The 25,081-nt window shown below is 45.4% G+C and overlaps 3 protein-coding genes across 3 annotated transcripts in view; 1 reads left to right on the top strand and 2 right to left on the bottom strand.

Annotated features, from left to right (window-relative positions):
• DYTN (dystrotelin) overlaps positions 1-4,078 on the top strand; it is a 64,202-nt gene extending 60,124 nt beyond the window's left edge. The window contains 4 exon segments of the mRNA XM_090041680.1: positions 344-848; positions 1,714-1,799; positions 1,802-1,863; positions 3,961-4,078. Coding sequence (XP_089897806.1) covers positions 344-848; positions 1,714-1,799; positions 1,802-1,863; positions 3,961-4,078 — 771 coding nt within the window.
• Positions 4,079-10,201: 6,123 nt separating this feature from the next.
• On the bottom strand, positions 10,202-24,670 carry FAM237A (family with sequence similarity 237 member A). The gene is made up of 2 exons (XM_090044832.1): positions 24,262-24,670; positions 10,202-10,537 (listed from the first exon to the last, which is right to left on the bottom strand). The coding sequence occupies exons 1-2, from the start codon at positions 24,668-24,670 to the stop codon at positions 10,389-10,391; spliced, it is 558 nt and encodes a 185-aa protein (XP_089900958.1). The 3' UTR covers positions 10,202-10,388.
• Positions 24,545-25,081, bottom strand: part of ADAM23 (ADAM metallopeptidase domain 23) — a 206,767-nt gene continuing 206,230 nt past the window's right edge. The window contains exon 25 of the mRNA XM_090044822.1: positions 24,545-24,677. Within this exon, the coding sequence (XP_089900948.1) occupies positions 24,631-24,677 (47 nt within the window). The 3' untranslated portion in view covers positions 24,545-24,630. The remainder of the gene's footprint in view (positions 24,678-25,081) is intronic.

Here is a 25,081-nt window from a genome sequence, read left to right as displayed (position 1 = left end):
CAGATCTGGGTTATTTTCAGTGAAATAAGACAATAAAAATTAACCAAAAGTTTTGCTTCATTTTTTTTAAACCAAATTAAAAAATAGAGCATTCTGAAATTAATCTTCTTTTTAAAAGTAGATAACAATCATTGAAATGAAAATAAAACATTTAATTTCAGGTCAGAGAAATTATTTTGTTCAATCTAAAAAGAAATATTCCCTCCTCCTCCCTCCCTCTGTTTGGTTAATCAGACTAAGAGTTTCAGGTTGACCACAAATTAATTCTTTTAAAGTTTTAGGAACTACCAGCAACTGAAAAATGAACTTGCATAGGTCTATTCCTGTGTTATGTTTACCATAGGTATTATTACAGCCACCAAACCACCCTTCATTCACATTGGGCCAAAATATGGAGGCAAAAAATGAGGATGCTTTGCAGGAAATTAGACTACAGGCTGCATCGGATTCTATTCTACTGAATACCAGCCCTGGAACATGTGGGAATTGCAAAGCCAAGGACCCCTTTAGCATAGTACAAAGAGGGCAGCTCTTACAGATCCAGGATGATCCTGTTACAGTCAACATGAGATTATCAGGTGACAAGTTGAGGTCCATGCCTGTGCAGCATGGAAATCCTTTTACGGGACAGCATGAGCAGTCAAGAGACAAAGGTATTCCTCAAGCATGTCAGCCAGGGACATCCCAACCTGAAATGACCAGGATCCTTCACAGTGAAATTATGCCCCTGGCTCCTGGTCATGCTGCAGCACAAGTGCAACTTTGGGAGAAGGAGATACAAGAGGAGGAGGAATTGAAGCAGCTAGTGATGAAGCTGAAGGATGCTTTGTCTTTCCAAGTACAACCAGGTAAGAGTTCCTAGAGTCATCAGATACTGGGCCCAACTCCTCTTTCCAGTATCCAGTTTACCCTTGCATATCTTCATAGACTTCAGTGGAGCAACTACTGATGCATACAAAGATGAAAGAATCAAGAACTAGATCCAATGGACCAAATTCTTTTCTAGTATTAAACAAAACATTTAAAATAAATAAATATCAGAGAACAAGGTTTTTCCTCAGTATTAGTAGAGGTATAATCTGGACTAAAATCTGCACATAATATACAGATTATACACAACAGAACTAGGAATCAAAGGTTAATTTTCTCCTGGTTCTTGTTATAGAACCTCCACTACAATGCCTCATCAATCCATTACACTTAAATCCAGAGCAATGCTTTTGATTAAAACAGAATTACTCCATATTTGGACCCAGAAACTAGCCCCCAGTGCTTGAGCCATTTAGAAGTGGGCAAGATGTTGTAACAGTCAATTAGAGATATAGGCTTATATTAGCAGAAGCTATACGGAAACAAAGGGAGAGCATGGGGGGGGGGGGCAAAATAATGTAAGCACCTGCATTCCCAGACCAACCTCATGACATTGTCCCATGCAGGACTGCTGCCCAGGATGCTCAGGCCTCACTTCATAGACAGGAACCTCAGAAATCTCTTCTTCCTCTGTTGTACAAGTCTACGATTGTGTGCTTTCCAATCCCACAAAATCCCTTCATAATCAGTACAGCACTCAGGATACCTCACATTCTTAATAAGCAAAGCTGACAAAGCTTTCATTTCCAAAGAGGTACCTTGAAGTGGGGTTTTAGATACAGTATTCAGGACTTTTGTTGCAGCATATGCTCTGAAAGGTATGCGATCTGTCTTGCTTTACAGCTCAGCAATCGGTTTTAAAGGAGGCGTTGCTCTCCACAGCTGAACATGTTTGCAGATCCTTCTCTGATCTGATCAATCAAGCAACTTTGCCAGCTTGGAAGTGATGGGAAGCCAGAATTCGCTTTACAGCTTCATTTCACCGTTTCCCAGGTAACTGAAGCCACGTCTGGCTCTCTGAAGTTTCCCAGATTTACATTGTGATAATCTAACTTAATTGCTTTCTGCTTCCACTGACTTCACCAGAAACTTCCATGGGCTAGAGAAGAATGCTCCATTCTTATTAGTCCTATATATTCCTACACATCTCAAAGAAGAAGTTAGCAGCAGATCCTCAGCTAATATAAATCAATGTGATTTTTTTGAATGTTGCACTGACTGACACCAGCTCTTGAACTGGTTCATTCTTCTTATTGTTGTGTTACCTAATAGGTAATGTTTTTGGAATGTCTGTTTTTACTTTCTACTGGTTTTTGTTTCGTTTTGTTTTTAACAGGGGAGATGAGATGGCTTTAGCCAGTCTGTTTCAAGGATAAGCTATCTGACATAACCTGCTTTGAAAAGCATTGATTAGAAAAGAGACATTCTTAACTGTCCATATTCTCATCATCTGGGAGTCATGAATTTGCATTTGACCAACCAGGCATCTGAATTTATGAGAAGGAAAATGTGCTTTGACCAGTTTAGAGACATCTGATTCCTTTAGAAGTCCCTCCCACTGCTTACTTATTGATACATATGCATATCTAAATCCAGAACATTTAGCAAGAACCTTGTTGTTTGAAATATCTAAAAAGTTAGAAAAAAACTTGCGTTTATTTTTATTTTGTTTTCTAGCACTGTGTATTCAGAGTTTTTCCTAGGCCATCCATTGTGTATCCATTCCATTCCAGTCTTACTTAGTCTTTAAAGTTCACACACTGATATTTTCTCATCCTTAATGCTCTTATTAGCGCTACCAGCTGCCAGGCACATACACCAAATCAAGTGTCTGTGAGGGGGATTAAATATTGTTGGCTATGATCCCCACCTGAATGAGACTGCAGGATAAGCATATTTGCATATTTTTAAAGTTTTGTTATATTTGCATTCACTGTTCTTCATAAACCAAAGAGAACAATCATCTTGATGCTGCCTTGTTTTTGTAAATTGAAACTGGCTTTTAAGTTCATGTATACTCTTGAGATCATCAGCCCGTTTTCACTCTTTAGCTTTTTACTTTTTCCCTGACTGCCTTTGTTCTAGACAACATTTAGCTTTGTCCTTTACCTGTGTGCTGGGGGGAAAAGATAATTTCCACTTTAATTTGCCACTTGATTTTTTTTTTTTTTTACTGTTTCTTTAAAAAGATTTTTAGTGCGTTTATTGGGTGTTTTTATTTTAACAATTCATTTTCATTAGGGTTGTAATATTTGTATGCCCTATTGCCTTTCAGCTGTTCTGTAAACTATGGAAGTGTCAGGACTTCATTCAAAACTTGTCTGCTGTTTTGATTTAACCCTTTCCTTTAACTCTCAGTTCTGCTCACTTGCTTTTGACATATTTTAGGTTACATTAGCATTCAACAAGTTTCTTATTTTCTGAGGTAATGGCTTTTATGCCTCACTGCTTTTTAGTGGCTAGATTTTGAAATCTCAGCTTTTTTATCCTTTCATCAAGAAAGGTACAATTTTAGCTGATCTCCTCCCCATCCTGCCCCTCCAACCGCCAGTAACTTTTGGTTGCTCCTTGTATTTTTTCATTCATGTCATAAGGTAATGTGCTTTGCCAGCCAAGCACATCCCTTGAAGCATGACTTCTTTTCCTTGTACCTTTTTTGTTGGGGGATAATTCAAAAAAGGCAGCCGTTGAAGTTTCCTCCATGGCTTGCCCCCTAGCCTAGATCCTTCAGCATTTGTCAGGTATGATCCCCGGACTCCTTTTGAGTTCTTTAGGTATGACTATGAAGGATAATGATGACCTGACTGCCTACATAACCTTGCACTTTTTGGTCATGACACCTTCTGGTTATAACTGCTTTATGTGATTGTAACTCGATTATTTCAACGAGGTACACCAACATAGATTGGAGTAACCAAGGAGAATCAGGTCCAGGATATCTTAGAGTTCTTCTGGGATAAGGCTGAAGGTTATGACAAATGTTGGTTCTGGGTTATTAGTTTACTACTGGATAGATAAAGAAAAGGCCAAGACTTCTGAATGTGTGATGCCTTACCAATATTTACTATTGACAATTTCTCTCTCTTTCAGGCCATTCTTGCTCTGTAAAGGATCCATTGTGCTTATTTCTTTGGAATTCTGCTGTATGTTTCTGGTTAATGACAAGAGTGAGGAGCACGTTAAGAAAATACTGTACTTCAAGAACTAAGGGATGGGAATATAGATCCATCATCCTGCGGTCATTGTTCTGCAAAAGATTCAGAGAAGAAACACGAATGTGGACATGGATTTGCACAGATGATGAAAGCCATCATGATTCAGAAATAATTTTACCTCTACTAGATTATTTAGGTCAGGACATAGTACAATGCTAGGTAACTGCCTCCAAACAAACCACCTCAAGTGCAGAAAGTGATGTAGCTGTATCACCATGGCTCTCCACCTGGTCTAATATACTCTGAGGAGCTGGGTATATTAGAGCAGTGCTTCTCTCAGGTTAACACAGATCTATACTGCTGCAATGCCTGAGCTACCTTGATCAGAGACAGTTCAGGTCCCTCTACAAGGCACCGCATTGGATTATGTAGACATATCTTTACAGATGAAGCTAATAGAATTATGTCATCGTACATCAGCTGAGTATCTGGCAAGCAGAAACAAGACTTCTGTGAAGAAAAAAAAAAAAAGAAGAAACTCTGGACCTAGAAACAGGCTTTGACTTGAGTGTAACCAAAGCCCCATTAGAAGGTTTGGAGGAAAAGAGAAGTTGAGCAAGTCATATGCTGACATGCAGCTACACAATGATAATGCAGCTTTTTTTTTTTTTTTTTTTACTGATGATGATGGTAACAAACATTTTTACCGCTTCATCCTACCTTTTATTCCAGAAGCCCCACATCACGTTTAATGTAATCTTTCAAGAATAAATATGAGAAATGAAGGGGAGGGACTGGAAACTAACAAGCAGTTTGTCTAGAGAAGCAGTTCTCAACTTTTCTGAATTTAAGGTGCCTCTCATTGGACTCAAGGCACCCTACATAACTTTTGTGAATTGAGTGACAACTAATTTAAAAAAAAAATACAGTGCTTTTCTCCTTGCAGAGGGGCTGAGCAGTGGGGGTAGAGGATTGGCCAAGTAGGAACAAGCCTGAGCCTGTGCTTAATGCTTATCTGCTTATCTCCTCGCACTTCACTTCTCTCTTACCTTGTGGCACCCTTTAAAGGATCTGGCAACCCTGCAGGGTGGCCCAACACCCTGGATGAGGATCACTGGTCTACAGCAAATGAATGATGAAATAGTAAAGTATAGTTAGTAGTTTCCTAATTATACAATATAAGAAAACTTGAAAGCAATGGTAAAATAAGGACCACTGGAAAGCAGATGGAGCTGTACATGTATGGATAGAGAAAGGGTGAAATATGGATGGGAATTTACTGACATTTGCAGCAAGGCCAATGTCCTTCTTGGCCTAAGAAACTATATTTAATGGCACCAGATTGAAACACAAGGAAGTACATCTTTAGTAAGGTAGATAGGTATGCTGAGATCTTTACTCTGTTTTTAGTCAAGCTTTGTTTAGGCCAGTACAAACTGAAACACATTCAGGATTTGTTACAAGGAAAGCCTGAAAAAAGCTGAGTTTGTACTGCTTGAGGTTTGTATTGATGCAACTGGTATTTACCTGCTGGTATTTTACATCATGAGGCAATGATAATGGTTCTCCGGGAGGATAGACCAAAATGATGATTTCCACCCTTTGCCCACCAAGACACAGTCAAAATAGTCTACACTTGATACCCTGCAAGGCATACCAGAAATATCAATTATCTGACAAAATCTAGGAGAGAAGGGGCCACATTTATAGGCATGTTCTGGGGAAGGATGTCTGGGAGGTCTAGAGGGATGGATTTTGTACAGTGGTTTAGTCTAGCCAAACATTCCTTGCTTGTTAATGTTTTCTGCTGCTGGATTGTAATAAACTTGTGATTTTAAGTCTAGTTAATTGTTAGAGTACATGAAGCTTTTTCTTTGCAATACCCACAAGGCTAAGCTCCACTTGCCGGTCCTTCCCAACCCGGCCTCATGTACTATCACTCACCTGCCATGCCTTTGATGTTGTTTATTGTTGATGGGAGGTGTCCTTGAGGGTCAGTAGTCACCTTGTGGGGTAAGCTGGTCTCTTTGCCCTGCCGAGCCACCCGTGGGGCCTTTTGTCTTCTCACAGTACTTCCCCTTTAAGGGGACACATCCAGTAGGTTTCTGGTGCACTAGTTAGGGTCACCACTGTAACAGCCTTGGCCCCTTTTTCCTCTCCAGCCATACCTTTCACCTGGGCCTACTGTTCAAGACCCCAGCCTTGCCTAGATGGCAATCCCCTTTTCTGGGGGGTCCACCTGCACCTCAATAAACTCTGGCCCTCTGTCTCAGGCCTGATCTCTGGTGCTAATTGAAAAGGAGTGCCCTCAAGCAGCCTGTCTGTGGCCTCTGTCATCCCTTATATCCACTTCTGCTCTATCAGTAGATCTAACCAAAACATAAGTGCCAGCCTCATGGCTGTAAAACCAAGTCCTCCTAACCCTGGGTTAATACTTACCTGCAGCCTAAGAGTTCCCCATAGCTGCTTCTTTTTCATAGCTGTCTGGCACTGCATGGGCCCACCCCCTGTGACAACCTTGCACAGAAGCCCTTTACTCTGCTACCTGCAGGGCCAGATTTCCTCTCTCCAACTCACGGACTGGGCTTATATTCCTTAGCCGAGCCCACTTCTGGCCACCTGATTGGTCCTTTTGTCTCTCCTTCTCCAGTTCCAGGTACAGTTAATTGCCTCATTAGCTGCCTGATCCCTGGTCCTTTACCCACTCAAACCCTCTTAATAATAGGGGAAGAGGTTTCCTGTTACTTTCTGGACATTATTTTAAATATTTATACTTAAACTTATTTTTCACTGAAACTCCAACTGATCTAAATTCTGTAGATACTGTCCTAAATCCCTGACAGAGCGATTTGCCCCAGCTGCGTTCAGCTATAACTCATCTTCATATTCTCCCAATCTTGGAGCCAGGGGGGCTGAAATAACCCTTGATATAACCCAGGGCAGCTACAGGGCTGCTCTATCAGCTGAGAATTGGACAAGATTTCAGGAGAGCCTGCATTGTCCCCACACATCCCTTTCAAGTACAGGAAAATGTGTAGGTGGGGTAGAACCAACTGTATCTGATTTACACTAGCTAAGGATTCCCTGGACCCGAAGAGAGAGCCCACTTGCCAAACTTGCCGAACTAGAGATTCGCTCACATAACCATCTCTGCTGGTAGCACCCAACTGGTGGGTCAGCTGAAGAAAGGTAGAAAGGGTACTTATGGGAGGTAGTCAGTTGTTTTCTTAAAGGTAAACATATTTGTCAAAATGGCCAAAGGGCCACAGTCCCTGCTTTGGTAAGACCACCGGTTGTGTTCTGTTTCCCTTTAACACACCCCGGCTGAGGATGAGGCAGGAGCTACCTGAAACACTCACAGTTCACATCCACCCTGCTTTGATATCTGCAAGCGATGGTGAGAGGCAACAACCTCAACCTTCTCCCTGTAGCCATGGGCCCAATTCAAACAATGTATGTTTAAAATAACAGGGCAGGAGTAAGGGAAAAAACAACCTTGCAATTAGACATGAACCCCTTTTTCTTACTAATACTGTTACCCTCAAATGGCCGCAATAGCAAACATCAACATCATCATGCTATCAGCATCATCAGGTTCAAATTCATGCCAAGTAATTGAGCTGAAAGCAAGCAAGGGTTAAGCTGTGAAATGGAATTGAGCTCTGAGGTCTTCAGATGGGATAAAATACCTAAGGTGGAGTTCCTCCATGAGCTTCATCACTTGCAAGGTTACACTTACTTGTACTGTTGTTTTTGTCAGCAGAATTAATAGCATGGACTGTTCTCATCACAGCAAATGCTTCTAACTGTCTTCATACAATGACCGTGTGTTATAAAATAAACTGTTTTTGAAACATCTGTTCCCACATATGCACCTTTCTTGGCTCATTTCCACAAAGAGTAAATGGTGGTTTAGCCTGTTAATCAGGAAAACAGTTGATGCAGAACTGTGACGTAGATTTCTACACTGCATGTCATTTTGGCTGGCAATGGAATTTCATCAACTTTCTTGCTTTTTGAAGGGAGAAAAGAGGAGGTCAACAACTTCCCCTGCATAATTGGTTGCTAGAAATACCCCAAAACTCTACCCCACCACCTGTGCACCTGCTTCCCTGCCTATCACCCAGGAGAGCAAACCCTCTGGCCTGTCCCAAGCGTACTTCTCAAACTTCCCAACTCCTGTTCACATCTAGATATAGAAAACCTCTTCCCATTCCCTCCTGACCACGTCCCACCCTCACTCCCACTCCCCCCCTCAGGAAGATCCCTCCTGCTCCCCAACGTTCCTCACATGCCCGTACTCCACCTTTCCTATAGCAGGACTGTGGCTGTTTAAAAAAAATGCATAGATCCTTCCCTTCTACCTCTCCCAATAAACACAATATGAATTAAAAAGAACCAGAATAGAAATAAAAGAAACACCCTCCATCTCATCAAAGGGCAATGCTAAAGGGTACTCTTGGTAACTAAGTGATGAGTCTGACAGAAGGTAAGACAGGAAAGTACCTTTCCCTACCTTCTTCCTAACTACACTAACAGTTACCCACCTCTGTATATATGATGAGCCTGTGTTTGTGTTCGCTTTCTATAGAGCACTGGTTCTCAACATTTTTAGACTCAAGGCACCCTTTGTTAGGCTCAAGATACCACTTGCAAAATGCTAGCTCTTAGTTTTCTCTCATTTTTTGACTATAGATAACATGATAATACATTTTTTCTATTGCAAATAATTCAGAAAGTCCATGGAAGGTCAGAAAGTTTTTAAAACTATGGATTCTAATTCAAAATCTCTGGATTTATCTTGTGAATCATGTTTTCACACAAGAACAGGTTCTCAAGGCACTCCAGGGTGCCACAGCATCTGATTGAGAATCAGCGCTATAATAGTTCAGATATTTAAGAACATGTGTCACCTTTAACCTTTGCTTTGCTTTCATGAAAATACGGTAGAAAACATATTTTTTCCTTTTGAAATTTTTCACAAAAAATATTTAGTATTTCCCAACCCATTCTCACCCTGAGCTATTCTCCGTATTCTTTTTATGATACATCTATTAGATATCCATTTTTATGCAGGCATACAAATGCACAAAGGGCACTTACAGGCGTGCAGTTCCCTGGTCTAATTCATGGTGCTTCCTGTGAACCCTCCTGATCCAATGGACGTTCACTGTTGAATTATGAGGGTGGAGGATCAAACTCCAAACTTCCTGCACGTACGTTTGTGCCCTGCAGCATGTGGAAGGTAACATGTGGCAGCTCAGCCTTTTTTCATCTAAGAGTAGATTGTCATAGATTAGCTTTCACTTATCACAGGGTAAGAGGTTCCACATGTATAATTACTTTGCAGATATTCAGTAAATTCTCATCCCTTTTTACATCAGGATAATATGTTTGGGGCCAGAAACACTTAGGTCCCACAACACTGCACTGTGATCTGTATAATTTAAGTCATATGGGCTCTGTACAGGGCTCTGGACAACACAAGAATGGGACCTTGAAGTGTACTCTGGAAACCTTTTGTCTCACTTACCCTTGGGTACTGAGAGTTAAACACAAGAGTTCACTCAAATGAACTCAAATCCTCTTTACATATTTTTAAATGTTATTATTTTACATTTGACTTACTGGTATTTTATTTTGTTTTCTTAGGGCCTGCTCCTGCTCCCACAGAAATCAAGAGCAGAGCTCCTATTCATTTCCAAAGCAAAGACTAACTGAAGGAAACAGCTCCCTAGTATTCACTGTACATCATGAAATTAATGTCCACATGTATTTTTTATTGATACCCCCTCTTAAACTCTTTGTTCCCTTTGAGGATATCTTTTTATCTTAGGGCACAAAACATGGTTTGGATTTTAATAATTTCAGAAAAGAAATTGGAAGTTTGAAGTTTGCATGGTCCCAAGTGATTTTGAGGGATGCTGTTCTTTTAGTATATGTTAATTGTGCTTTATCATGTGTCTAAAATTATGCTTATACAAAATAAGCCAACAACTTGGACCCAGTCCAGATCTGTTGACCTCAATGGAGCTGTTTTGGTGTAGTGCTTTGCCAGTGCACATCCAATTGAAAGGCAAACCCTTATTCTCCAGCAGTACCCCAGGCCCCCAGACTCCATGTACACAATAAGGTGGCCAGCTGCTTATAAATCATGCACTTTATTAAAGAGACTGAATTCATATGCAAAAATTTTTAAAAACAAAGATAAACAAACCCACAAGGGTCAAACAAATTCAAGTTAACCCAATGTACAGTGAGTATAGCACAGGCACTCTCCGTCCACGTAAAGCAACTGTTCAATGTAGACTAAAGGCAAAAACGAAACGGCAATAAAGTTTTAAAAAATCCATTCCTCTAGGACTAGAGATGCTGTTTCCTCTTAATTCCTAGATCCCCAGTGACTCTTCCGAGTAACGTTGATCCACTCTTGTGCACATGGATGTTTACAAAGTCTTCAATCAGCATTTTCTTCTTCAGTGCCAATGTCCTCTGAAGGTGAGAAAATGCTCCTAGTGAAAAAATGACATTAAAACATTTGAGGAAATTAGTGTGAATTTCCAAACAATGCCAGATTGTCTGTAGATGCCAATTTACTTTTCCTCCTCATCAATATATTCTTCCAATCTCTACCTGCTATTGTATTGATGCCTATTAATTTGAGCCAATTAACCATTGGCACTACATTCAATCTTATTGTCAAATTATGTAAGTGTGCCTTTCTGTTTCAAACTGTCACTCATTAGGAAATTAGTTTGAAACTGATATTCTTTCATTTCTGAAGCCTATCTTTTAACTTTAACATCAGCCATATGAGACAACAGTAGTTTCCTCATACAAGGAATGGAGAATCAGACTTGCATTCTATAAAAACCTAAGCCAAGTCTTAAATAAGTCAGTAGGCTGCGATCAACTTCACTGAGTTTGCATCAGACCTAAACTAAGATCAGTGGAAGCTTTTCTGCTTATGTGAATGAGTTCAGGATCACACCCTGCATCAGTGGAGGCCAACCTTCTTGGCAAGTATGCCACAGATTAGTCCCACTCCAATCCCTTTCTCCTGCCTAATCTGCTGCTTTGCTTTCTGCTCCCTGCCCTGTGCTCCCTGCCTGATCTAATGTTCTTCTTTCTTTTCTTAGCCCTACCTACCACTATCCTGCCTGTCCCCTCCCCAATCTGCCATATGCCACTTGTGGCACCTGTGTCACAGACTGGCCATCCCTGCCCAAAATGATAAAGTTCAAAGCCAGAAAACTGGGCTGTTTACCTAAAATTACCATGTAAAATAAAAAAAGACTCAATAAAAAGGCACCTTATTCAACAGGCTAACTCCCCGCAGTTCAGGATCAGAGCTGATTGATTTAGTAACACAGATAAAGCTTTCTTAAATTTCTCCTTCTTATCCCCACAGAACCAACAGGGGTAAGGAGAAATGAGTTGGATTCCATTCCTTCTTGGACATCATCATCATAACAGTTTGCTAAGATCTATGACAAGGCCAATCAGTTTGCGAAACAGGGACACTTGACCTACTTTGAAGTGTACAGGAGTAGTGGTAAAAATGACTCAGATAGGTACTTTGTAGTCTCTCCTGTAGTTCTCTCATTGCAGTTCTCTCTAATATTCGTCCATAATAATTTCACAGTATTGATATAACTAACGATAATCTCATGCTCTAGCACTCCTTATTCCCAAACTGTGCTGTGGTGCTGATAGCCTGCTTCTTTAACCTCAGTATCTAAAAGAGGTCTACAAAGACGGTATCATTATCTCTGCTTTATAAATAGGATAAACTGAGGCAAGGGGAGCTGACATAGCTGCCCAGTCATCCAGAAAATGAGTGACAGGTTGGACTAGAATAATAGTCTATCATGTCCCAGTGCACTCCTCTTCTCACTGCACTGAGTTCAATTTTACCCCAGCTTTATCAGTTATTCAGAGTCGTAATAATTACTGTGAATGCAGGGTCTGATGCTGCTTTGGATACCACACTAATACATGCCAGTTTTAAAGCATATAAACCAGCATTAAAGGAATGCATTTGTAAGGTAGGACAGGGATTGTTTCAGATTGTAGCAACGAAGTCTAGATAAGTAAAAGAGCAAAAAATCTTCAGCTTTTTTTTAAAATAAACCCACTGAAAGCTGTTGGTAGCACAGCTCATCAAGTTAAAAGAAAAAGTTTGCATATCTATGCCTAAGAAGCAGTAGTTCAATTCCTCCTTGTTTGCCACGGTAAGATTTTTATCTGCAGTTATTAGCCATTGATTTTCCACATTCACTGACTAAGCAAGACAAGGGGGTCAAGGATTACAAAGATTTGAACACCTTGCTTTGTTAAGAAAGTACAAGACATTGGATAAGAGCTTAGATATCTCCACACCAAAAAAAATTGGCTGTCACTGCTGTTGCCTGACCACTACCAGCTGATGTTAATTGAGTGCACAGAGAAATCCGAGGCAAGCAGAGTTCTTTGGGTATGTGTGATATCTTTTATTAGACCAACTAAATAGTTGGAAAAAATGTTCTTTGCAAACTTTCGAGGACAAACACGCTTCTTCATCCATAGGGAGACTCTGCCGGTGTTATATGTTCTTCAAGGTAATAAAAGAAGCTAATTTGTAACACGCAGGTCTGTGAAAATACAAATGAGTGATAGTTTGAGAGACCTATTGTCTGTCAAATACAAATGAGTGGTAGTACTCATTTGCATTGTCACAGATCTGCATATTGCAAAGAAGCTTCTTTTCTACTTTGGAGAACACATAACACCAGCAGAGTCTCCCATTGCCTGAAGAAGGGCATTTGTCCCCAAAAGTTTGCAAAGAACATTTTCCCAACTACTTAGTTGTCTAATAAAAGATATCACATCTACCCATAGAACCTTGTCTGCCTCTGTCCTTAAACCAACACGGCTACATCCATGAATCCTGAAACAGAGAAATCAGATGAATTGATTACCATTTAGGAAACAAACTAGGCATAAGAACAGAGGATGAAAAATATTCCTGTCTTTCTTCTAATGTTCATGCTACACTGTGTTTAAATCCCTGCGTTCCTGGAGTAAACAAGCGTTAGTATTATAACTTATGAGAAAAGTGTTCTTTTTTTCAGTTGTTCAGAACTTCTGTTATAGCCATTTCTCTTACTCTTAAATCATTGTCATACCTCAAAACAGTCTCAAAGTATTCATATTATGCAATGTTTTTCTTTAATGGTAAGAGTCTGATCCAAAATACTCTCTCTATGTCTATACTGCTAGATGGGGCAACCTTCAAGTTGTCCTCACTCTGTAGATGCTAACCCTAGCCATCTCCACTGTAAACTCCTACCCCAGACCTCTGGTGGCAGTCCACCTCAGTGCTGGAAGATCCACTGAACTTTCAGATAGGTTGGCCCCATCACTGTTCACATTCTAGTTCACCCTTTTCTGTGGTGTGTTTTGGAAGTTATTTATGTGCTGCAAGATTTGTGAGAAAGAAGCCACCAGCAGTGATTCCAGCCCCTCTCCACTCTTCCCCCTGCCACTGCCCAGAAAGAGACAGAAGAAAAAGGCTCTGCTGTGCATGGCACAGGGGAACAATGGCTATATCTTAGTGCTGCGTTCAAGAAATAAAAAAAACTAAGTGGATGGCTTTGAGACTGGGCTTGAACAAAAATTGTAAGGGAGAAGGGATGAGAGAAGGCACAGGTTGAGGAAAGGGTATGTGTAAATTGATATCCGAGGATTTACCTTAGGTGCCTAAAACAGAATTTCAGCATTTCTTTACAGTCCATAAGCCCTCTACTCAGCTGCTACCTAATTCTAGAATTGACCAAACCCTAGAGGTGACTAATTTTTTTACATTAAAATGTCCCAGGTACCTGAAGTTGCCCTTTTGTACACTTCCCAGAGGGACCTCCAACTGAACAGAGGGGCTGGCATTACATGAAACAAAGTCCAATCACCTTACAGAAATTAGCTGTTTCCTCTGTTTATTTCCTCTGAAGTGCTTAATATAATAGGAGGTATTCTGAAAGGTCTCCTAAGGAGTCAATCATAGAATCACAGAAAATGAGGGTTGGAAGGGACCTCAGGAGGTCATCTAGTCCAACCCCCTGCTCAAAGCAGGACCATCCCTACCTAGATCATCCAACCCAAAGCTTTTTCTAGTCAGGTCTTAAAAACCTCCAAGGTTCACAACCTCTCTGGGTAACCTGTTCCAGTGTTTTACTACCCTTCTACAGAGAAAGTTTTTTTCTTAATAGCTAACTAAACTTCCCTTGCTGCAACTTGAAACCATTGCTCCTTGTTCTATCATCTGCCACCACTAAGAACAGTCTAGCTCCATCCTCTTTTGAACCACCCTTCAAGGAGTTGAAGGCTGCTATTAAATTCCCTTAGTCTTCTCTTCTCTAGACTAAATAAGCCCAGTTAAGTCTCCCCTCATTAGTCATGTGCACCAGCCCCCTGACCATTTTCATTACCCTCCACTGGATTCTCCCCAACTTGTCCACATCCTTTCTGTAGTGGGGGGCCCAAAACTGAACACAGTACTCCAGATATGGCCTCATCAGTGCTGAACAGAGGGGGATAATCACTTCTCTTGATCTGCTGGCAACAATCCTACCAATGCAGCCCAGTATACCGTTAGCCTTCTTGGCAACAAGGCCAGACTGCTGGTTCGTACTGAGCTTATTGTCCACTGTAACCCCCAGGTTATTTTCTGCAGAACTGCTGCTTAGGTAGGCAGTCCCCATCCTGTACCACTGCATGGGGTTGTGCTGTCCTAAGTGCAGGACTTTGCACTTGTCCTTATTGAACCTTGTGAGATTTCTTTTGGTTCAATCCTCCAATTTGTCTAGCTCTCTAAATCCTAACCCTGCCCTAGAGAGCTAGACAAATTGGAGGATTGAACCAAAAGAAATCCCACAAGGTTCAATAAGGACAAGTGCAAAGTCTCATGTAGATGCACCCATTGAGTACTTCAGCCTTTTCTGCATCCTCTGTCACTAGGTTGTCTCCCCCATTCAGTAAGGGACCCACACTTTCCCTGATCCTCCTCTTGTTAGTGACATATTTGTAGAAACCCTTCTTGTTACCCTTCACATCCCTTGCTAGCTCCAACTCAAATTGAGCTTTGGCCTTCCTCCAGCATATGTACTACTCCCGTTTCATGTCATCTTCAAACTTGCTGTGGGTGCACTCTATGACATCTTGCAGGTCATTGATGAAGATACTAAACAAAACTGGTCCCAGGAACAACTCCTGGGGCACTCCACTTGATGCCAGCTGCCAAATAGACATTAGGCCATTGACTACTACCTTCTGGGCCTGATGATCTAACTGGTTTTCTATCCACCTTACATTCCATTCATCCAACTTGTACTTCCTTAGCTTCCCTGTGAGAATGTTGCAGAAGACTATATCAAAAGTTTTGCTTAAGTCAAGATACACATCCACTGGTCTCTCCGCATCCACAAAGCCAGTCATCTCATCATAGAAGTCAATCAGGTTGGTCAGGCATGACTTGTCCTTGGTGAATCCATCCTAAACCTTCTCCTCCAGGTGCTTAGAAATGGATTCCTTGAGAACCTGCTCTATGATTTTACCAAGGACTGAAGTTAGGCTGATGGTTTGTAGTTCCCTGGATCCTCCTTCTCCCCTTTCTTGCTGATGGGCACTATATTTGCCCTTTTCCGATCATACACAACCTCTCCTGATCACTGTCAGTTTTCAAAGATGGTAGCCAGGAGCTCTGCAATCACATTGGCCAACTCCCTCAGCACCCTTGGGTGTATCCTGTCCAGTCCCATGGACTTGTACATATCTAGTATTTCTAAATAGTCCCTAACCTGTTCTTTTGCTACAAGTAGCTGCTCACCTCCTCTCCAATCTGTGCTGCCAGTTGCAGTAGTCTGGGAGCTGACTTTGCCTGTGAAGACGGAGGTGAAAAAGGCATTGAGCATATTTGCATTTAAGTGCAACTAGATTTACTGTGCCTTAACCTACTACACAGTAAACAGTAAACAATTTTGAGCAGGTGTCTATATATGCAGGGACCTGGTATTAAATTTAGTGCCATGTCCTTCCAGCCCTGCCATGTGCCCCTGTGGCCACTGGGGGAGATCCAGCCTCCAGTCCCAGCTTTCAGCACTTGGAACCCATGTTTGAAACCAGGCCAGCTGCCAGCACTTGGCAGCCACCTTTAAAACACAGCCTTATTCTGTGATCTCTGGGCAGCCAGTTCCAGTGTTCAGATAAGCAGCATGGCATGCACAGAGGCAGCATGTGGCATCTCTGTTTGTGCCCCCTCTCCATTCCTGAGTTATGACTGCCCCAGACCCTGCCCCTGGCAGTGAGTGACAGAGTATCCCAATCCTGCTGGCCACCTTGGTTGCCCTCCTACTGGCCTACTACACTCATCATCACCTGGACCACAGCCATCTTGTTCTACCCAGCTCCTCCACATGCAGTGACCACCTGGCTGACCTCCATGTGTCTTCCCAGGGCCTCTGCAGCTGCGCAGCTCCTGCTGCCAGCCACATTGATGATGGGCTTCAGAAGGCCACCACCATGGCCACCACAACCCTCCTGGGCCTCCAGCTCCACCACCTCTGGGCCACCCACGCCAGCTGGGACTGGTGGCAGCACCTGGTGCAACATGACTGGGATGATGAGCAGTGGGTTGACAGCTTTTGCATGACCCAGGTCATCATCCCCAACCTGTTCCGCCAGCTCTGGCCCCATCTGGAGAGCCAGAGTACTGGCATGAGTCTGGTCCTCCCTGCTGGCACCCATCTGGCTATGGCGCTGCTCGAGTTGGCCACTCCCACCATTCTGCAGTATGTGGGGCACTTGTTCAGGGTCGGCAAGGCCACCACTGGGGAGGGCATCCTGGAGATGTACAGCACCCTCCAGGACGTGCTGGTGGACACCATCCTCCACATTTGCAATCCCCAGGCAGTGGTCACAGGGTTCTGTGCACAGGGGTTCTCCCAGTGTATCAGGGCCCTGGACATGATCCACATCCTGATGACCGGCCCACCCCATAGAGACCAGCCCTACTATAGCCACAGGGGGTTCCACTTAGTGGTTCCGCAGGTAGTCATTGATCTACAGGGAACCTTCACCAATGTCAGCACCAGCTGGGTGGACAGCGTACACAACACACATCTTCAGGAACTCTGGCCTTGGCGTGCTGATGAAGAGCAGGTGCTTTGTGCTGGGAGTGGAGGACCTGCAGCTGGGCGCCATTGTCATTCCATCCCTGCTCATCAGGGACCCAGCATACTTGCTCCTCCTGTGGCTGATGAGGCCCTACACTGGGTACCTGGACCCCTGTTAGGCCCACTTTAATAGGTGTCTTGGCCAGACCCATCCCCCTATCAAGAGCTCCTTGAGCCGCCTCAAGGGCTGCTGGAGGTTCCTCACTGCCCACCTTGAAGTGGCTGAGAACAACCTCCTCCAGGTCATCATAGTAGCTTGTGTACCGCACAATATTTGCAAGGCGGAGCACTCCTCACTCTAGCCCACCTGCCTCACCATCCATACACCCTCTATCCACTCCCAGCACCACTCACAGGCCAGGTGCATGTTGTGACAAAAAAGCTTTATTCCTTTCACAATACCCACCCCCATTCCTCCCCCATAAACATGAGTCCCCTCCTCCTTCAATCAATAGCTGGAGGAAAAGCAAGGGCAACATTGAACCCCTGCTAAACCAGATGAGACAACTGACAACCGATGCCCATGAAAAAGTCAACTTGCTAAATGGGTACCTGGCGTCAGTTTTTCACCAGTCCCATGGGACGCCCTGCCCACTGTGGGACAGGGAGGCCCAGGTGAGGGAGATTCCTTACCCTCCATTGAAGCTGACCTTGTGAAGGAACACCTTGACAGGCTGGATCCCTTCAAGTCAGATGGCCCTGATGGTTTACACCCAAGGGTACTCAAGGAGCTGGCAAGCATCATAGCTCACCCCCTGACACGTATCTTTGAGAACTCCTGGTGCTCTGGTGAAGTGCCCAAAGATTGGAAGGAGGCCAATATGGTGCCTATCTTCAAGAAAGGGAGGAAAGTAGATCTGGAAAACTACAGGCCCATCCTCCTGACCTCTATCCTGGGGAAGGTCTTGGAAAAGATGATCAAAAAGGCCATCCTTAACAGACTAGCTAATGGCAATATCCTGAAGGATACCCAGCATGGGTGTGTTGTGGATAGGTCTTGCTTGACCAACCTCATTTCCTTTTATGACCAGGTGACATATCACCTGGACAAGGGGGAATAGATTGATGTCATATATCTTGACTTTAAAAAAACCTTTGATCTGGTATCCCATGATCACCTCTTGGCAAAACTGGCTAACTGTGGCCTCGACCTCACCACAATCCACTGGCTGGGGAACTGGCTCTGCAGTAGGACCCAGAGGGTGGTGGTTGACAGAAGCCAATCATTTCAGTGTACTGTGACCAATGGGATCCCTCAAGGCTCTGTCCTAGGGCCTATACTGTTCAACCTTTTCATCAATGATGTGGACATTGGTGTCAGAAGTGGACTGGCTAAGTCTGCTGATGACACCAAACTCTGGGGTAAAGCATCCACACCTGAGGACAGGAGAGTGATCCAGGCAGATATTGACAGGCTCATGAAATGGGCAGATGAGAACCTGATGGTGTTCAATACCGAAAAATGCAAGGTTCTCCACCTTGGGAGGAAAAACCTGCAGCATGCTTATAGGCTCAGCAGTGCTATGCTGCTGCCACAAGATGAACATGAGCCTTCAATGTGATGCTGCAGCTAGTAAAGCAAACAAAACGCTGGCTTGTATCCATAGATGTTTCTCAAGCAAATCCCAGGACATCATTTTCCCATTGTACTCAGCCTTGGTGAGGCTGCAGCTAGAGTAATGCATCCAGTTTTGGGCTCCACAATTCAAAAAGGATTTAGAGAAACTTGAGAGAGTGCAGAGGAGAGCCATGCACATGATCAGAGGTCAGGAAAACAGACCTTATGATGAGAGGCTGAAAGCCATGGGACTCTTCAGTCTAGAAAAGCACAGACTCAGGGGTGATCTGATGGCCACCTATAAGTTTATCGGGGTGCTCATCAGGATCTGTGGGAAAGTCTGTTCACCAGAGCGCCCCAAGGGATGATGAGATCGATGGTCACAAACTCTGCCGCAACCAATTCAGGCTGGACATAAGGAAGAATTTCTTTACTGTTCAAGCCCCCAAGGTTTGGAATAGACTGCCACTGGAGGCAGTTCAAGCACCCACTCTGAAAGCCTTTAAGACACATTTGGATGCTTATCTTGCTGGGATCCTATGATCACTGCTGACTTCCTGCTCATGGGGCAGGGGACTGGACTCTAAGATCCTCCGGGGTCCCTTCCAGCCCAAATGTCTATGAAATCTATAAAATAGAGCCCCCTCCCCTCTCAACTGACAGAGCCCCTCCACTACCCTCCAACAATAAAAAACTTGATCCCCCATGTCAAAACTATGTACAACAGTTTCAGTCTCTGTTTGCAAGTCCCAGAGTGGGAACCCATGGGGTGGGGCCATCAAGGGGACAGGCACGTGGCACTCCAGCCTCTCACCAGTCCCTCATGAATCAAGGGGACCACAGCAGGCAGGGAGCTTGTCTCTGGGTGATTGGGGCCAGGGCTCCTCTAGGGCAGGCCGCTCCAACTCCAGCTGCCCAAGTCCAGGGCCAACAGGGCCAGCACCCCATTCTTGTGGGTACCACTCCTAGCACCTTCAGCTCCATTCCCATGTGGAGCCAGGGCAAACAGTGAGCCTGGGCCCAGGCAGGTGGCAGCAGACTCAGGGCTCCTGAGGGTGAGAGTCGCTGGAGGAATTCCTCCCAGCCCCAGGCAGGGGCCTGCTGCAGAGCAGTGGGTGAGTACCAGGGGCCCTTCAGGGCCACAGACGGGGACTGAGCAGTGGGAGGCACAAATGCAAACACCAGGCCCAGGAGGGTGTCCAGGGTCCAGTGGTCATCATCTGTGTCCTCCGCTACCCAGGCCTGGATGGCCACTTGCTGCCTGAGCAGCTGGATCTGCTCCTGCTCCAGGGCCAGGAGGTCAGTTCAGAACTCCCACTCTGCCCTGTTCCATGCATCCTCCTGGGTGGCCTCCCAGGTAATATCCTCCTCCTGCTATGACTGTGCCCACTCCTTAGCCACCTCCACCAGCCACTAGAGCAGAGGGGTCCAATCTTGTGTGTGTCGCTGGCGCAGCTGGTGCATGCAGAGGGCTCCAGCGCCATGTGGTGGCAACCTGGAGTCCACATCCCTGCTTGGGCTGGTGGCCCCTCCCTCACATCCAGATGCTGCCCCTGCAGAGACAAAAGACAGCAGCCTTTTGCGAGTTTGCAACATTTCAGAGAGAAGATACTCTGCACCAGAGGCCATGTGCTGCCCAGCCTGAGATTCATGGGACCATGGTATGTCTGGCTGGGCGCAGGTGACCACCAGTTGAGCCCTCCGTTCCTGCTTTCTCCCCTGGGACTGGCAGGCCACCGAATCCCTGCTTCTCCCACCTCCTTCTCAAGACAGCACCAGTCAGCTGCTGCCACAGCTCCAGACCCTGCTTCCACACTCCCCCCTTGCAGGCCAACTGCTCTGCTGCACTGCCACCCAGCCCAGGGCTCCTGGGCTCAGGGCACGTAGGGCTCCTTGACAACTGAGGTAAGAAGCTGGTTGTACCCACACACTCCCCGCTGAGGGCCGGGCTCCACTCCCCGCACCACTGCTGTCCCTGAGTGTGCCCCTCCTATATGTGCCCTGGGTGGTGTGCAATGCACTGTTTGTGCAGGCTCAGTGGGATCTGACCCACTATGCCCTGGTGCTGCTGATCCTCCTGGTGCCCCCAGTGCACCTGGTTTGGAACCCTGAGCTATGACGGCATGGGAGGCAAGACTGGGCTGCCCTGCAACCCCTGCCGCTTCCTAGAGGGCTAGCTGTGGCAGTGCTACATGTCCCTGCCCCCCACTATCAAGGAGGGCATCACTACCAGCATTGGCACCTTCCTCAGCATGAGAGGCCTGTGCCCACCCAGCTGTGGGAATGCGGGCTGATGAATAAGGTTTTGAATGGTGTCCTGACTCTCTGCATGCTGTGTGGTGGGAACCCAAGGCCAGGTGAGTGTGAGTGGGCTGGGGGGGCGGGATCAGAGGCAAGAGGAGGGGTAGGGACTGGGGGGCCAGGGACAAGGGCAGGGGCCAGGGTGGGGACTGGGGATTGGAGGGCCCTCCCTCCAGTGTGGGACTTACCCCATGGCCAAGGCTGGCACGGCTGGTGGTTCAGCGTGAGCCTTTCCATTGGCGATGGCATCCAGCTGCATCCAGTGTCTGCAGCCCACGGTGTGCTGCAGGCTGGTGCTCAACCAGGGCCGCCCCCCCCGGGGATGAGCTGGTGCTGCTGGCAGTGACATGTCCAGCTGCTGCCTTGGTCCCTGCACAGCCCGAGACCCTACCACAAGAAGCAGGTGACTAGCCTGAGCTGCTAATGGATATAGAAGCTGGGTAACTGGGAAGCACCTAAGGGCCCCTCCTCTGGTGATCTGTCACTGGAGGGATCAGGGTGCGGTGGGGCCTCAGGCAGGCCACCCCTGCTGGTGAAAACTGCAGGGTTGCGGCCTGAGTCCTGGGGTACCAAAATGTTGGTCAGCTGCCACATAAAGGGCATGGTCTTAGGGGCATGACCGGACCAACGATTGTGGTCGGTCACAGATACCCACTGTGTCCACAAAGCCTGATATTTATGCAGGACTGCCACACCAACTGGGAGTGCCTGCGCTGCCACATCCCCCTGACAAGGCCTCATAAACGTGGGTATTTGAACACCCACCCCACACAAAGTGCCTCTGGACCTCTGCATCACCCCAGAGCACTACAAGGTCCCCAATCTCTTCCTTGCTCCAGCTGGGGCCCCAGGTGGATGGCATGATCATGCACGAGTGGGAGGGACCAGGCCTCGATGAGGAAGATACAGAAGACATTGTGCATCCTGTGCCAACTCTCTGGGCCTCCACGCAGTTGCTTCTGTGTTGCCAGCCCTGGGCAGCTGCCAACAGTGCCCAGAACAGGGGTACAGCAAAAGACTGAGAGCCACATGACTGAGGGTGCCCTACAGTGCCAGGGCAGGCTGCTGGGGGTGAGCAGCAGGACGCTGGTGCAGAGGCAGCCATCAAGCATCCCTGAGGAGCTATCAGGGCTGGCCACAGGGTGCAGCAGGCTTTTTCAGCACCCACCTGGCCTGACAGGAGTGCCCTGGCACCTGTGTGGCCTGGAAGCAGCTCTGGCTTCCAGCCAATCCAGGCTAGAAGCCTGTGTCCTGTCCAGGGGGCAGCACATGGGACTGGCAGTGCTCTTGTAGAGTGCACAGGCTCCTTTAGAGTCCAGGTTTGTATGGCCTGCATCTAGGAGCTGCCACAGAGGCAACCCAGCCCTAAGGCAGGAGAGGCTTCCAGCCAGGAGTCCTAGGGCTGGGCTCAGGCAGACCCCCTAGTGGCAAGGCAGAGCTGGCACTAAACTTAGTGCCAGGTCATGTCTACACATACATTACTGTGTATTAACTAAATTTGATACTTGCATTTGGAGGTATCAAATTTAGTCACAACTACCCATTTTTACAGTGCAGTAAGAGCCTGATGATAAATTAAGCTAATGAGCATTAACACAACTCGTGTAGACACACCCATTGAGTACTTCAGACTTTTCTGCATCCTGTCACTAGGCTGCCTCCCCATTCAGTAAGGAACCCACACTTTCCTTGATCCTCCACTTGTTACTGACATATAAATCCTTCTTGTTACCCTTCGCATCCCTTGCTAGCTGCAACTCCAATTGTGCTTTGGCCTTCCTGACTTCATCCCTGTGTGCCCCAGCAAGACTCTTATACTCCTCCCTAGTCGTCTGTCCAAGTTTCCAATTCTTATAAGCTTATTTTTGTGATTTAGCTTACTGAAGAGTTCCCTGCTAAGACAAACTGGTCTTCTGCCATACTTGCTAGTCGTCCTGCACATTAGGATGGCTTGTTCCTGCACTCTCAATAAGGTTTCTTTAAAAGTATAGCCAGCTCTCCTGGACTCCTCTCCACTTTCGACTGGCTTCCCAGGGCAAGCTGCCCATGCATTCCCCAAGCAAATGAAAATCTGCTTTTCTGAGGTCCAAGGTCCTTACTCTGCTGCTCTCCATTTTTCCTTTTCACAGGATCCTGAATGCAACCATCTCGTGATCGCTGCTGCACAAGTTGCCATCCACTGCTACATTCCCCACCAATTCTTCTCCAAGGTCAAGAAGAGCATGGCCCCTACTTGGCTGCTCCAGCACTTGCACCAGGAAGTTGTTCCCAACACTCCATAAACTGCCTGGACTGTTTGCACACTGCTGTATACCCCTCCCAGCAGATGTCAGGGTGATTGAAGTCCCCTATGAGAAGCAAGGCCTGCGATTGGGAAACTTTAACTAGCTGTTTGAAGAAAGCCACATCCACCACATCCTCCTGGTCTGGTGGTCTACAGCAGACCCCCACCATGACATCACCCATGTTGCTCTCCCCTCTGACCCTAACCCAGAGACTTTCAACAGGCCCATCTCCAGTTTCATACTTGAGCTATGAGCAATCATATGGTTCTTTTACATAAAGTGCAACTCCTTTTCCTCCTCTTCTCCCCTGCCTGTCCTTCCTGAACAGTTTATACCCATCCATGACAGTGCTCCTGTCATGCAAGCTATCCACACACAATGTAATAGCACCCACTACTTTTTTTTTTAAACACAGATATTCAGGGTCCATAGAACTGGCCTAATCTGGCTCTTTATCAATAAAAGTAAAACTCTTAAGGGAACAGACTATCTTTAACGGTTTGGCTGCTGACCTATCTTTCCTGCTGTCAGTGCTTCAACTGGTTCATTTTCTACCTTTTCTTCTAATGATATCTGGGAAAAGTAAGTCACTAGACTTATTCTTACAATTATTTGGGGAGGGAGGAGGGTTGGGAATCTCTCATTTGGATCATGATGCTCTGCTGAACATACTAATCTTTCTTTGTGACTTGTACAGTACCAAGCTCCTTGCTGACATATCACAGACATTTTTTTCCATTATCAGTTGTACTCTTGCTTAGTTCTCACTTATATAAGCATTCACCCTATGTCTTCTCTCTGCCCATGTCTGGTTACATAGACATTATTGATGTTTCTTCCCACGAAGACACACACACACACGTATTGGACTGAGTAGTAGTAACCTTGCTTTCTGCCTGTGATGTGAGAATGCAGAGTGGTGACTCTCTGTTCAGCTTCTGCCAGTTGTCTTCTCCCGAGGCCATGCGTTCTGGAGAGAACACAGTCTACATAGATATCCCAGAAGAGCTGTGCCAGGTCCCAGAACAGAGCCCCATGCTTTAAATTTTCTGATGACTTCAGGAAGATCATAAAGTCCCAAAAACCAGCGACAGAGTCAGAAATCCGTGGCTTCCTCATTTCCAGCAAGATAGCTGAGGAGGACTCCCAGCACTGGGGATCAGCTCGTCCAAGTGCCAATGGATCAATTTGGCTATGGCAGAAGAAAGGTGTTACATAAAATACTCCGATGATGAACACAAAGCAGGTAAGTCTCATGTTGCAGTGTATACCTCTTCTGTTCCCAGGGTCCATTGTGTCACTGAAACGTCACAAAAAAGAAAATAAGGAGAAAAATCTTTTAATTTTCAAATGGCAATAGGCTACATGCAGGAATGGCTAGATAAAATTCTATATCATGTGCCTTATTATTATGATCCCTTCTTTCCTTTAAAAATTCTGTATATTATGGAATAGCTTAATATAGGTTAAGTTCTATTTTAATTACTCTGAAAGCCAGGTTTGTTTACTAAACTCCTTTATGACTCTTCTTCAGGGATGACGCATAGGGCAGTGCACCACCTGAGCGTGGCAGTGCACCCCCCTGCAAAAAGGTGCCACTGACACTGTCAGCGGCGCCTGCAGGCGGTCACTGCTCACCCCCCTGCTGCCAGTCCACAATCACTGCTGGCCGACGCTGCCAGTGGTGCCTGCGAGTGGTGCTTC

The sequence above is a fragment of the Crocodylus siamensis genome, chromosome 4, assembly GCF_052110815.1.
Source record: "Crocodylus siamensis isolate JL-2025a chromosome 4, ASM5211081v1, whole genome shotgun sequence".
Taxonomy (NCBI): Eukaryota; Metazoa; Chordata; order Crocodylia; family Crocodylidae; genus Crocodylus; species Crocodylus siamensis.
This window is presented reverse-complemented; position numbering and strand designations above follow the sequence as displayed.